The following is a 14275-nucleotide window of genomic DNA, read 5'->3' as shown; positions in this document are numbered from 1 at the left end:
TAATGCACAGTGTTACCAGTCATTAACATCAATTTCAAAGAGCTCAAAGCATTACAATGAGTTTCAAAGTAAAAATAAACTTACCAAAAACCTTTTCAAACCTGCAAAATAATGCACAGTATATAAATAAAAACTAAATGTTACATAATCAAGTCAGAAAAAGATTGCTTTTTACTCTGTAGCTAGCCAAGCACTAAACCTTTATTCTGGTTTAAAGAACATGGCCTATCTATCACTCCACTTTACCACCTAAATCACAGAAACTCATCTTTCAGGCAGTTTTTCCGAACAACCTAAAATATCCAGAGGTGCCAAGCATCCCCTAGTCATTTCAATTTGTAATTGGTTCAACAGAAAGAACTACCCAGTGAAAAAGAAAGCCAGAACTTAAAAAGTGTGTGTGTGTGTTACATGTATGTATTTTCCTACAGTTCTAATTTGTGCCCAGATATGCAAACATTTTCTATAATCTCTTACTACTAGGGATAAACAAAATTTTAGCAAATGTGTTACTAACTGCATGAGATTTTGTCTAGGTAAACAATAATGATTATAACTGCTTAAAAGACAACTTTCCAAACTAGAATACACTTTTTAAAACTCATCAAATTAAAGACCTAATTTTCAAACACAAAGCATGACATTATTCTGTGGTTACTTTTGTAACCCAAACACTAACCTCCTTTAGCACTGAAAAAAACACTGTATATCCCTTTAAGAGCCAACAAACAAAAAACACATAATACAGAATAATTTTAAACATCATCAATATCCAAATATTCTAAGACCAAAAAAACTACCTCCAGAACTGACCTAATAATTTTCCCATATCATCTACATGCAACTATAAAAATACTTCAAAACGAACAACTATGTATTTTAGCAATAGTTCCCTGACACACATAAGATTCCCCAGCCCTGATGGGTGAAAAAGGTGAAAGGAATTAAGAAACAAAAATTGCCAGTTACAAAAATAGTCATGGGGATATTAATTACAGCATAAGAAATGGAGTCAACAATATTTAGTAACTATGTATGGTACCAGATGAGTAGACTGATCAAGGTGATCACTTCATAAGTTATTTAAATGTCTAATAATCATGCTGTATACATGAAACTAATACAATATTGTATTGTCAAATGTAACTGAAAAATAAAAAACTTCTTTAAATCATAGTAAAATAAAACCACAATGGTATTTAAAAAAGATTCCCCAGCTCTTTAGCATTATTACTATAAATGTGCTCTATAATATTACCATATTTATGCTCTTAAAATATTTATGCTACATATTACTCTATATTATACTTTAACTCAAATCCTTATCTAACTGAAAACAAGATTAACTGTTTTCAAATGATGCTTTAAAAATGATCTGGTTGATTTGTTAAAATGTTTCAGTTCTTAATTACTTCCCAGTAACTCCACTGTCATTAAAAAAAATAAGAATCTTGAATTCCCGTATTACCAAAAGATTAATCATCAGTTTAAAGAGCAAAGTGGTCAGAAACATGCTATATTTCAAGAACTCTGGTTAAGCAACCTCTCTCACTGTTTACAATCTTTTAAAATTACTTTAAAGATATTACTACAAAAGTAATATGCTGTATTCCCATTTCTTTAGCCCAAAACCCTAGGTAGTATATATAAAATGGCAAACATAAAAAGAAAAATGTTCAATGACTCCAACATAAATGAATCTTACAAAACATTCAGGGACTAAGAGAAAGCAGCAGTTTGGATCAAGTATCCTCACACCTGGTAAAGGAACATACAAATTTAGCAGCAAGTAAGAGACACTTATTAAATGTTTTAAATTTTCCAAAGCCTTTAAGTCTAGCGTTATTTTTTTTGAAAACCTACAAATTTGAATTTAAAAAAACTTCACAGAAGATCCAATAATATGTATAGAAATAAAAATTTTAAAACAAGTAGTAATAGTTAAGTTTCTGTCAGAAAGAAAAAAAAGAGTACACAAGGTGCACACTAAATTTGTCTTGGGGAGCAGAGGGTAATGACAAAAATTCTAGCTAGAAAGAAAATCGTGGGAGTTATTCAATTCCATTATTTGCCCTCTGCTAAGTAGCCTGAACCTACCCGGACAAAGAAAAGCCAATTCTTGTTCTTAGGACTTCCAAAGAATAAGAATTCTGAAACCAACATAGGTCAGCATTCCACAAAAAAAAAAACAAAAACAAATTCCCATGACTGTTCAAAAGATGGACAAAACTAAATAAAACTAAATAATTCAATACTTCCTATAAAAGGACTCCAGCTCACTCATTCTATTCAGAATCCAATTCCACCACATGGTTGGAGGTTATATAATGTCAAGCTTTACATCACACATTTCATTGATATATTCAAGCTCACAAAGATGCAACCAAGAACTGCATGAAACTGCAAGCAGACTCTAGACTGTTTTAATATTAAAGCTAGTGAATCTTGACTAAAATAGGTAGAACCTCACAAGCACTAAGTCTGAAGTAATGAAGATTTTTTTCTTCAGCTCAACAAAAATACTTAGTAGTTTATCAAATTACCCAGTATTTTACGAAGCCTTAATTTTCCCCAAAACCTAATGAAGCTTCGCAAGTTTCTCATTTTCAGGATGTTATTGTATTCAAACATCAAGAAAGTAATATACACTTTCATTAAAAAATATTTGAAAATGTTCAGTTCTTCAAAATCTAAACTCAGTAATGCATACCTTCAGGGTTCAATATTACAATCTGATAGCCAATGTGAACCCACCTAAATATGAGCATTCTGAGACATGAAATCGTCAACTAGCATTTTACATATTAGCCATATAAAACACCAGGCTGCATTTATTTTTTCAGTACTGTAGCCAAAAGCAATACATTTGGCCAAACTTTTCCAAATGAATTATCTTGGAAAAAATTTTACCAACCATATTAGACCTGTGTTATTCGGTTCAAAATAAAAAAATGCTCCTTAAATTTAAATTGTTTTGTTTAATCTTTTGAAATGACAACTTTGACAGTAGCCAAGTATTTTTAAATAAAATATTTTAAATACTGATTGAAAAAAATTTTTTCAAGGCTTAAAATCATTGATGTTTAAGATCATTTCAGAGCTAGTCACTATTCACTTTTCCAGTGATAATTTTAATGAAGCTAATTAATACCTACATAGTCAAAGTTTAATTCATTATCTGTCTCGGTGAAAGGGACTAGGCTTACTGAAAGATTATTTCTGTTTAGCTTTCAGGTCAGTATTTGTGATGGAAACCCCTTGTGTTTAGTTACTCTGAAACAAAAACAACAGCATAATTACAGATAAAAGGACTCAGTGACTCTCCCACCCAAACTACAGACAAAAATTCAGGACAACTAAATAAAAAATGTTTAACTCGAGAATAAAATGCTAGACTTTAGTCATTTCAAACTTTCTTCTCAATTGCAACAATAAAGCTAAGTGTCAAATGCAAGGCTACTGATTTCAGCTAGAAAAGAAAATGTCTAATGGATGCAACACCTATCACACATTCCAAGTTTCACAGTCCCAATTAACAAGAAAGAACACAAATATCATTTCAATCAGGTTTTGGTTAGGAGACACAAACTGATGCATGCGGATGGAGACTCTACAGCCTTTGTTCAACAGCTAACGGAAGGGAAACTAAATGTGCTACAGGTTGATAAGCCATTTACCAGTTTATAAATGCTGCTTCCAAGCTTGAAAAAGGTACGAGAATTCTATATGCAAATTATCTTGGATAAATTGTACTTAACATCACGACCTACACACTCCCAAGGAGAGGCCTATTCATCACTACTATTTATTTCCATGTTTACCTCTCTTCCCTCCCCAACCCCCCCCTTCACTTTCTCCTCCCACCCTGTCCCGCCATCTTGGGCCGATAGGAGCAGCCATTACTTAACTAAATGACAGTGCCAACAACTTTCCACACAAATAAACAGAAGCTACACCCCGAATCCCTCTCTGGATTCCGCTGCCAGACACATAGGAAAACGAGGTTCCAAGTAAAAAAAAATACATTCACAGATAACTGCGGGATTTCTATGACAGAAAGACCCAAAAAGTAAACAAGTCACCTACCTAACTTCAGGTAAAACACATACAATCGAGATGCATGTCAACAGCCCAATGCAAACTCTTCATCGCCCTAAACTACGTGTAACTTCCCCCTTCTGGGGCAGGGACACAAGAAAGCCCACAACGTTTGGTTACCAACAGCTATCACGAAGAGGCTGCCTGAAGGAAAAGAATAAAAACCGGGGAGGCAAGTAAGTCGGAAATTTGAGGACATGTGTACACATTTACGATCTCTTGACCCTAAACAGGCATCTTTCAGAATATCGGTCTACCCCCCAAAAGCCGGCGAAGAACAGGCAGTTCTGTCGACCCAGATGAGCTCGGCCCCAAAGCGGTACCGTCTCCGTTCCTCCAGCTACGAGCGAAGAGGGCGATTTCGCAAGGGAGTCAGAAAGGTATCCGGCAGTGGGGGTGGGGGGTGGGGGGAGCAGAGGCAGGAAATAGTTTTCCGGAAGCCCCTCGGCCCTAGCTCACGGCCCACAATGAGCGCTGGCCCCGCCGCGGGGCCGAGGAGGAGGAAGGCACTGGCCAGTGAGATCGTGTCCGCGGTCCAGCCCGTGGCTGCCTTACCTTGCCCAATAGGGCCTTCGTCCTGGCGCCATCTTCATGAAACCTCACGAACCCGAAGAGGCGGCTGTAGGGAGAGACACACGCGGCTCGTCAAAGCTCCGGGAACGCCACCGACCCACCCCGGCCCGAGCCCGAGGCCCCGCAAGCGGATACTGCACGGAGAGCGCCGAGCCCAGGTGCCCGCCCCGCCGCCGCCAAAGACGAGCCGCGCTCGGGCCGTCCCGGAGAGCGGCGCCAGTCCGTCTGGACCCGACCGGGTGGGTGACGGCGGTCCGTACCTGTCCAGTCCGCCGAGCGCCTCCCTCTCCTCGGCTGTCAGGCTGGGGGACGCCTCCTCGCTCTCGCCGCTCGCTTTTCCCGCCGCCATTTTCTTTTCCTCATCACCGAAAGCGGCGGCGGCGGCAGCGGCGGCGGTAGCGAGCGACACTCCGCAGGATTTCATGGAAACGCAGCGAATTCACAACTCCAATGCCGACACCCGCCCCGGGCAGGGGCCCGCAACGACGTCCCCAATCTCCGCGCGGGACCTGCACACCAACTTTATCGCCACCTCCTCCTCCGCCGCAGGCGGCAGCGACGAGAAATCCGAACGCGGCAGCGGTAAAGGCGGCGGTGGTAGGGGCTGCGGAGCCCCCGGGTCGGCAGCAGCAGCGGCTCAGCTGAAGGGTCACATCGCGGGGGCAGGCGGGGGGGAGCCACGGGCGGGGACGGCGGGAATGGCCGGAGCGTACGGGGCTGGGGGGCACGGGAGGGATTTGTTGGAGACACAAACTTCCCCGGCACCAGCACAAAGTTGTTGTAATTGTGTCACACAGCGAACCCCACGCCGCTGCCGTGACCCCCCCTCCCCGCCCGACCAAGACCGCCAATCTGCAAGGCCCGCTTGCCTCACGTGACCTTTGTTGACTCACGTCAGCCGTGGCTCCACTGAACTTGCTAGCTGCCCGAGCCCCGCCCACCGAGTCTGCCATCGCTGAGGAGCCGGACGCCGGCCAATTCTAGCCGGTGGTTGGCTGCTGCGTCCGTCTGTCGAGGGGAAGGGTTGTCTGCGAGGGGGAGCAGCTTGTTAGGTTGTGCTGCTTAAATACTCTGGGACAGAGAATGGAGAGTCTGGGCCGTATCACCTAGGGAGTTGCGGCGGGTTTGGGAGGGGGAGGGGAGCGGGGAGGAAAGGCGACGTCCGGCACCGCCCGTAGCAGGCGCGAGCTGTGAGCGTGGACGCCACTGACGCTTTTGCCGGGGAGCTCAGAGGTGGGCCCAGCCCGCGGTTTTAGGAGCCCCGCGCTCCGAGAGTCCCGGGTTCCCCAGGTCCTGGTTAGGGTCTCGGATCTGGGCCTCTGACCTCCGCCCTCCGCAGAAGGCACACGCTTTGGGCACTGCAGGAAATAATGGCCTCCGCGAGAAGCGCGCTCGGAGAGCGGCGGCCCGCCCCGTGCTCGCAGCTCGCGTGCCGCCCTGGGCCGGGCCTAGGCTCCAGGTCCTGGTACCGTCATTCGCGCCGAAAGTGAAGGGGGAAAGGCTTCCCCGTCCTGACGGAAGGAAGAGTCGCCCACTGGGTCTGAGGCTCCCCACCGCCGAAGGTCTGTTGGCGGCACTTTGGGGCCAAGTTTTCTTGCTGCCTGCGTTTTATCTCTACTTCACAACGGTTTTGTAAGAAAAAGCAATGACGGAAATTTGTTAAGCGGAATCTTCAGAATGTTGGTTTCTATTGCTGCGATCTCAGTGGGGCCAGCATGGACGAGTTGGGGCTGCTTACGGACAGGCCTAAGAGAAAACATTTAAGATTCTCATCATAATTTGCAACCCCCAAAAGCCTTTATCCCCCACAACGTGCCTCAGACAGAGATAACACTTTCTTGTTCTGATCGTGTCTCAGATGCAAATAAAAGTCACCAGTCTGACTTTGAATCCATAGTGATAGATTTCTCCTAATTATAGGAGAAAAAAGATGCCTTTGGTCAAAAGACAAATTTAATAAGATATGTCTTCAGGGAAAGGAAAAAAATTAATGGACATGAATTTAAAAACATGCAGTCACATTTTCAATAATGTAACAATAGACAAAATATATTTAACTTGGATTTCAAAATATAAGGAAGACAATTCAGTGCTGACTCTAATCCTAGCAGTATTCAGTGAGAAGCTATGGAAATCTCAACTGATTTTGCACACAGTTTTAAAGTGTTCCCGTAAGACTAGTAACTAGACTAATAAACTGTAGTTTTATGTATATTACATTTCATGTTTAATTGCTTTCTTCATTATCACCTCTTCGATTCTTTATGATATTCCATTTTATTTCAATAAGCGAGCGTAGAGGGCTGAATGTTTTCGACAGCTAAATTAACACATACAAGGTTAACTTTGTCACAAACTGTAACCTTCAGAGCCTGGGAGATTTTGACACCACTCTCACCTCACCACACACACACACACAAACGAGCGCACGAGCAGAGATACAAATTCTGCCATTATTTGGCCACCTTCCTGGAGTTGGTGGTTCTTGACTCAGGCCCTTTCCTAGAGTATAAGGCTACCCACCCCCAACCCCTCAAAAATTTTCCCAGCACTTAGTCATTTCTAGGTAATAGCAAATTTGCATTGAGTATTTGCAGTGGGTGGGTTGGAATCAAGCAGACCTGGATCAAATCCTTATTCTGCACAGGCTTTACGATCCCAGGAAAGTTACACTCTAAGCCGAAACTCTGGGTCTAGTCCAACTACAGATACCATCTTCTATTATGAAGCATGAGACAGTTTTTACACAGTAACAAGTCCTATCACTAGGTAGTTTTTTAGATATCAGGTAGTTTATAATCTGTCAAATAAATGTATGTACAACAGTTAGGAAAGTTTGACCTGACCCATGTGGCTCAGTTGGTTGGGCATCATCCGGTAAAGCTAAAGGCTGCAGGTTCAATTCCCATCAGGTCACATCCCTGGATTTCACATTCAGTACCTAGTCAGGGTGCATGCAAGAGGCAACCAATGTTTCCCTCTATCTTTTTCTTGCTCTCTTTCTCCCTCTCTAAAAATAAGTAAATAAAATCTTTTTTAAAAAATAGTTATAATGGTTTAGGTCCTCGCTGGAGAAGTGGGATAAATTATTTTTATAGTTATTTCTATGAAAAGTGAATCTGAAAACCCATATGGAAGTCAGAGCGGTTGAATCAAAGGATTATGGATTGTGGAATCATAAGATCTAGGTTTGAATCTTTACTATATCACTTGACAACTGGGTGACTTTCAAAAAGTCTAGTTTGAGCTGCAGTTCCCTCATCTGTTAAAAAGAGAAAATGTAGCCACTTTATAACACTATTTTGAAGATTAAATACCATGGGGTAAATAAAGTGCAAGACACAATGCATTCAAAGACCTCAAAAATATAGGAAGGTTGGAATTTCTAAAATCTTTCTAGCTTTTACTCTAGAGTTCTAAATGTATCAATCACTTCATCCTTATCCCTCCCCAACTTCTACATAAGCCCAATACATAGGCAGTCCTAATCTACTTTTTATTTGTGGCTACATCTCTCCATTATTGTAAAATTAAACCTCTTATCACCTTGTACTGATTCTTGTTTCTTAATTCTATCTTACTACACTAGGAACTGGGAAGAGTAATTTGAATTTACCAAGTTAATATAATTAATATATGCATAGATATATCAATATTTTTAAATTGTATAAAATTTGTATCATGCTGAGCGGTATGGACTAACTAGTACATAATTTGTAGCACTATTATGTTAATACTTGTGTAAGTACAATCAATATCGGAGAAGAAGTCCATTCAATTATAGGAAAATAAATTTAATTTCCTTGTAAACAACTAAATACTTAACCTGATGCATTTAGAAATGCGTAGTTCAGCAATCAGCATGTGGTACTTATAGAAATATGTAGTTCATTTATAATGTTACTGCCACATTAACCTATACAGATGATAAAAAGTAATACAACAGAGTCATGGTTTATCTAATCTTAGAACTAATCCTTTATCTCAGGATCAAAAATAAATTCAAAAAAAATTTATTAGGTCTTCCCATACTTACCAGTGTCTTAAAGATTGCCCTTAACTGATGTCCAAATACATTGATGATAAAATAAATATAAGGTAAGGGTTGAGGGGAGATAGGGAGCCAAGTATAGACAGACTTTCAAGTATTACAAAAACTTCAGTTGTCTAGATAGTTTTGGGACTTCTGGAAGAAGCCAAGACACCCACACTCATCAGGAGTCTGGATTCCACCCTCAACAGGCTGTAATGGGCACTTCAAATCTCTACCACCACCACCATACTGGGGAACCTGGACTTCCATTCCCACCCAGCAGTAATGAGGCATCACTCCCCATGCTTGCTGAGCTGGTGTCAAGAGGAGGCCTAGTGGAGGGTCAGGACATTCACCACTGCCAAGTGGTAATGAGGCCACCACTTGATGGTGTCAGTGGAAACAATGTGGGGAACAGTAATGAAGCACTCTTACACCTCCCAGCCAAAGTGGTATCAATGGTGGCCCAAACTCCCTTCCACACCCAGCAGTAACAAGGAGGCCCTCCTGCCCCCCACTAGTGTCAACCAAGGTTGAGTGGGGAACCTGGATTTCTCCTACCTAAAAGTAACAACGCAGTGCCCCACCAGAGTGATATCAGAAAGGTCTTGAATACAAGATTTAGATAAGATCCAGGGTCTCCTAACATAATACTCAAAATGCCCAGGTTTCAATTAAAACTCATACCAAGAACCAGAATAATCTCAAATTTAATTAGGAAAGACAATCAACAGGTGCAAACACTAGGATGAATGAGATGTTCAAATTATCTGACAAGAATTTTAAAGCTGTCATTATAAAAATGTTTCAACAAGCAATTATAAACCCATTTGAAACTAATGAAAATCTAGAACATCTCAACAGAGAATTAGGAAATTTCAGAAAAGAATTGAAGGTATGAGGAAGAACCAAATGGAAATTTTAGAACTGAAAAATATAATAACCAAAATTTAAAACTTGGCATATGCGCCTAACATCAGGATGTAAGGAATAGAGGAAAGAATCAGTGAACTTCTAGACAGAACAATAGAAATTACTGAACCTAAACAACAGAAAATACACTGAAAAAAATAAAGCCTCAGGGACCTGTGGGACTTAACAAAAAATCTAACACTTGTGTTATCAGAGTCCCGGAAGGAAAGGAGAAATGTAGGTCAGGTCCCCCAAAGTATGCAAAGAAATAACTAAAAACTTCCCAAACTGACATGGTCCCTGTCCTGAACTCAGAGAGTTGTGTAAATATTGGGTTGGCCAAAAAGTTTATTTGGTTTTTCCTGTAAGATGACTCCAGCTTTACTTAGTTGTCTTTAACTTCATTTGAAACAATTTCATTAGATTGTACTATGACAGCTGTTATATCAGTGTGCATTTTAAAAAAACTTATCAATAACTTTGTATGGTGACAGGTGGACAGTGGACTTTTTGTGGTGATCACTTTGTAAGGTATATAAATGTTAAATCTCACTATGTTCTACACCTAAAACTAATACAATATTGTGTGTCAACTGTACTTTAATTCGGAAGAGCTTTATATTTTGGAATAAAAATTAGACATGAAACCAAAAAATAAATAAATAAAATAAAAAACTAATCAAAATTGGTGAATTTTTGTGTAGCCATCTTAATATGGAAGATGGAAGAAAATACATTTTTGGTATATTGTGCTTTATTATTTCAAGACAGATAAAATGCAACTGAAACACACAAAAAGATTTGTGCAGTGTATGGAGATGGTGCTCTAACTGATCGAATGTGTCAAAAGTGGTTTGCAAAGTTTTGTGCTGGAGATATCTAACTGGATGATGCTCCACAATTGATAGCAATCAAATTGAGACATTAACTGAGAACAATCAACATTATATACCACACAGGAGGTACCCAACATACTCACAATATCCAAATCAATAAAGTTTTTGGTGAAAATGAAAAATGTGTCTTTTACTTTATGGAAAAAAAATAAATGAACTTTTTGACCAACCCAATAAATACTATAATGCGGAGTGATGAGTGCTATAAGCTTTGCCCAAATTTCTGTGGATGTTCATAAAAGAGGCATCTTTATCAGCTAGAGCGACCAGATAGAGCTTCTAGAGCAGGGGTGTCAAACTCATTTTCACCAGGGACCACATCAGCCTTGAGTTTGCCCTCAAAGGGCTGAAATAATTTTAGGATTGTATAAATGTAACCACTCCTTAACTGTTAAGGAGTTGAAATTACATAAGGCCCTTTGAAGGCAACTTCAAGGCTGATGTGGCCCCTGGTGAAAATAAGTTTGACACCCCTGTTCTAAAGAATAGTTGGATTGGTAGGAGCTGGAAGGTGAATGTACAGGTGTGTGTGTTCCAGGCAGAGGTAGCAACATATCTGCATGAGCTCAGAAGCCTAAGAAGATGAGAATTCTGGTAAATTCAAGTTGAGTATGGTTATGACAAAAAGGGTAAGGGAAGAATTGGGAATTGAAGTTGGAAAATTAGGCACTGCCATGGAGAGTCTAGAAAGGCATACTAAAGAAGCATATTAATGATTATAGTGATTTTAGGCATAGAAATAACAACTGTAGGGTTGCTATGGGTGTTAGTGCTGCTACTTTAAACAGATTTCCTTTCACCTGGGATCAGCAGCTGGCTCCAAGCTCAATAAATTTTGGCTAGCTGACTGGTACAACCATTTTGCTACACCAAGGATCAGACAACCATAACCTACAGGCTAAATACAGCCTGCCACCTCTGTTTGTACAGCCATTTCATCACACGTTAAAATTACATGAAATTCAAATTTTGATGTCCATAAATAAAGTTTTATTGGAATACAGTTGTGATTCATTTATGTATTATCTATGGCTACTTTCACAAAACAACACAAAGTTGGATAGTTGCAACAGAGAATGTATGTGATGCTCTCATCACGTCACACAGCTGCTTAGTGCCCTACAAATCACAGTGATGCTCTGAATTTGGCAGTGTTTCAAGTGCCATGCATATAACACCATGACATTTTTTTATTACAAGTACATCCCTATTCTGTCAAAACAAGAAAAAAAGAAAAATGGACTTCAAATGTCATGCTTTTAAGGTGCAGTGGAGTGTGGATTGTTCTATCAAATTCGATAGCAAAGCATTTATTATGCAATAACACCAGAGTTTTGCTTAAAAAAATACAATCTATGTCAACATTGTTAGACTACACTCATCACAATATTCCCAACTGACAGGAAAGCAGCAATGAAAACAATTAGGGAATTTAAAACAGAATATTTTATCACAGCAGAATTTCTTCACAAAAATAAAAAGTGAAAATGAGGCTGCAACCAAAGTAATTTTCTGAGTAGCTCATTTCTTGGCTAAACAAGGAAAGCTATTTCATTAAATTGTGTTTGAGAGCAACAGTAATGTGTCCAGAGAAATTAGGACTATTAGCCTTTCAGGTAGAACAGTATTTGAAGAGTCAATATTGGGAGCAATACATCAAGAGTATATTAAAAAACAAGGTAATTAACTGAGTGGTTTTCCCTGGCTCTTCATGAGTTAACAGAATACAGAATACTAAGTTGTTTATTTGAGGATTACATTCCTTGCTTGAAGTGACTGAAGAATTAGCCCCTGTGGATAGCCTGCATGGTACACTGCAGGGGAAAGTATTTTCAAAGAAGCTGAAAAAGCACTGATTTAGTACAACATGAAGTGGAACCTGCTAAGATGTGTTACAATTGATAGTAGTAAAAATATATATAAAACAGAAAAACACCTTGAGCAAATTGCTAAGCTCGTAGAATGTAAGGTTTTTAAACCCAATGGCTATTCATTGTATTATTCATCAGTAAATTCTTTGTTGTAATATTTGAACTACTCATGTGTTATTGAGCCATAAATGTCAATGGTAACTTTATTCAATCTCAGGCTTAACCAATATCAGTTCTGTGAATTTTCTATCAAAAGTAGAAACTGTAAACACACCAATTTGCTGTCCCACCCAGCAGTTCAGTATCTTAGCAGTGGCAAAGTTTTACTGTGATGCTTTTGAACTCAAAACCAACGGAAAATTTTTGAATGAGAACAGCCTTCAATTACTGTTATAAACTATGAATGGCTTTAGAAATTAGCTTTTGCTGGAAACTTGTTGAATGAATTATGCCATTAACAAAATAAAACAACATATTTAAAAACCAACACAGATGAAATTTACACAATAGTAAAGTCATCTTGATGACAACTAACATTGCTTTAATTACAAGTAAGCTCAATCCACTTTATACACTTCCATGCTCTCAAAAGTTAAAATAAGAGGGAAATTATCCATTCCTATACAAATTTGCAGCAGATATATTTTCCAAGTTCAAACTATAGTTCCAACCAGCATTTTTCAGGCCTCAATACATGTACAGTGGAAATTTCCATATTTCAAAATTCATTTAACTGTGCAATTGAGGAATTTCTTCCTAACCGTCAGTTGGAGGTGATTAATCTGCAATGTAATGACATACTAAAAGGCAAATATCAATGGAAGAATCTAATAGAACTCTGTAAATGCCTTCCACACAACGAATATGTTCAACTAAAATTGTATGCACATTGGTGTCAGTGTTTGGCAGTGCCTATCTGTATGGAAAGACATTTTCAAAAATGAAATACATAAAATCCCATCACAGATCAGCATTAACAGATGAACATTTGCAAACTAATATTATGATAGGGAATTCTAATTTTGAACCCTAATTAAGCAAAATATATTCCAAAAACAAAGAATCCCATTCTTCTCATTAGTAGACCTCTATTACCAAAGGTATTCAGTTATTGCTATTAGTTTTAACTTCTTCAATAAAATATTTGTGGAAATTGTTTTCTCTCTTGTTATATAAATACCTACATAATATCTTTGTTTTTTGCCTCTTTGCCTGTAAAATCTAAAATTGTTACTGTCTGGTCCTATATAAAAAACTTTTTCCAACCCTCGGCCTAACTAATTGGATCCATGGGGGCTTCCAGTTCAAAATAATATATTGCTATTTGCCCCGAAGTGTGTCCTGGCCTAACTTCTCACAAAAATCTCCTCAAATACAGAAAAAAAAGACCACATTTCATAATATCAAAGACTCAAAGGCTTTTAGTTAACCTAAGGCTTGGATGTGGGTAAAACCGATGTTAATTATGAGGCAGATGGACCTAAATAGGTGGATCAAGAAGGTCCCAGTCATGGTTTACCTGGCTTCATTTCCTCAAAGACAGTGACTGAAAAAGGTAGGAAGCTGCTTATTTAAGGCCCCCACCATAGCCCCTGGTGACCCTACCATCTGTCTCCCAACTCACAGATTGGTACCTAAACCAACAAGAGATAGCAGTTTCTCTACCCTTAAAGGCTGCTCACCAGAATATTGATCTCTACCACCAACCCCACTTCATATCCTTCAGACATCTGTATTTCCTATTTTTCTAGGCAGATAGATAAAACAAGTGAGCATGAAATAGGGGAGAGATTGGCAGGATAAGGGAGGAGACTTAGATTTAAATAGTGCAATCCCCATAATCACAGCAGTCTTCATGGGAGTGAGACCTCTGCAGTTGCAAAAGACCCAGT

General features: G+C 39.5%; 2 protein-coding genes across 6 annotated transcripts in view; both read right to left on the bottom strand.

The window, feature by feature from the left end:
- The window catches only part of KDM6A (lysine demethylase 6A), a 176007-nt gene extending 170643 nt beyond the window's left edge, over positions 1-5364 (bottom strand). For 2 of the 5 annotated variants that reach the window (XM_045860698.1, XM_045860703.1), the window contains exons 1-2: positions 4932-5362; positions 4654-4717 (exon numbers count right to left, since the gene is read on the bottom strand). In XM_045860698.1, the coding sequence (XP_045716654.1) occupies positions 4654-4717; positions 4932-5095 (228 nt within the window). In that variant the 5' untranslated portion in view covers positions 5096-5362. Of the gene's footprint in view, positions 1-4653; positions 4718-4931 lie in introns of all 5 variants that reach the window. The other 3 variants (XM_045860700.1, XM_045860701.1, XM_045860702.1) reach the window with 3 other exon arrangements.
- Positions 5365-5777: 413 nt separating this feature from the next.
- The window catches only part of DUSP21 (dual specificity phosphatase 21), a 29635-nt gene continuing 21137 nt past the window's right edge, over positions 5778-14275 (bottom strand). Inside the window, 2 exon segments of the mRNA XM_045860436.1 lie at positions 5778-6029; positions 6141-6285. Coding sequence (XP_045716392.1) covers positions 5778-6029; positions 6141-6285 — 397 coding nt within the window.

This window comes from Phyllostomus hastatus, unplaced genomic scaffold, assembly GCF_019186645.2.
Source record: "Phyllostomus hastatus isolate PE091 unplaced genomic scaffold, TTU_PhHast_1.1 phas_scaffold_200, whole genome shotgun sequence".
NCBI classification, from domain to species: domain Eukaryota; kingdom Metazoa; phylum Chordata; class Mammalia; order Chiroptera; family Phyllostomidae; genus Phyllostomus; species Phyllostomus hastatus.
Note: the sequence above shows the minus strand (reverse complement) of the source record. Positions and strands in the feature narration are given on the sequence as shown.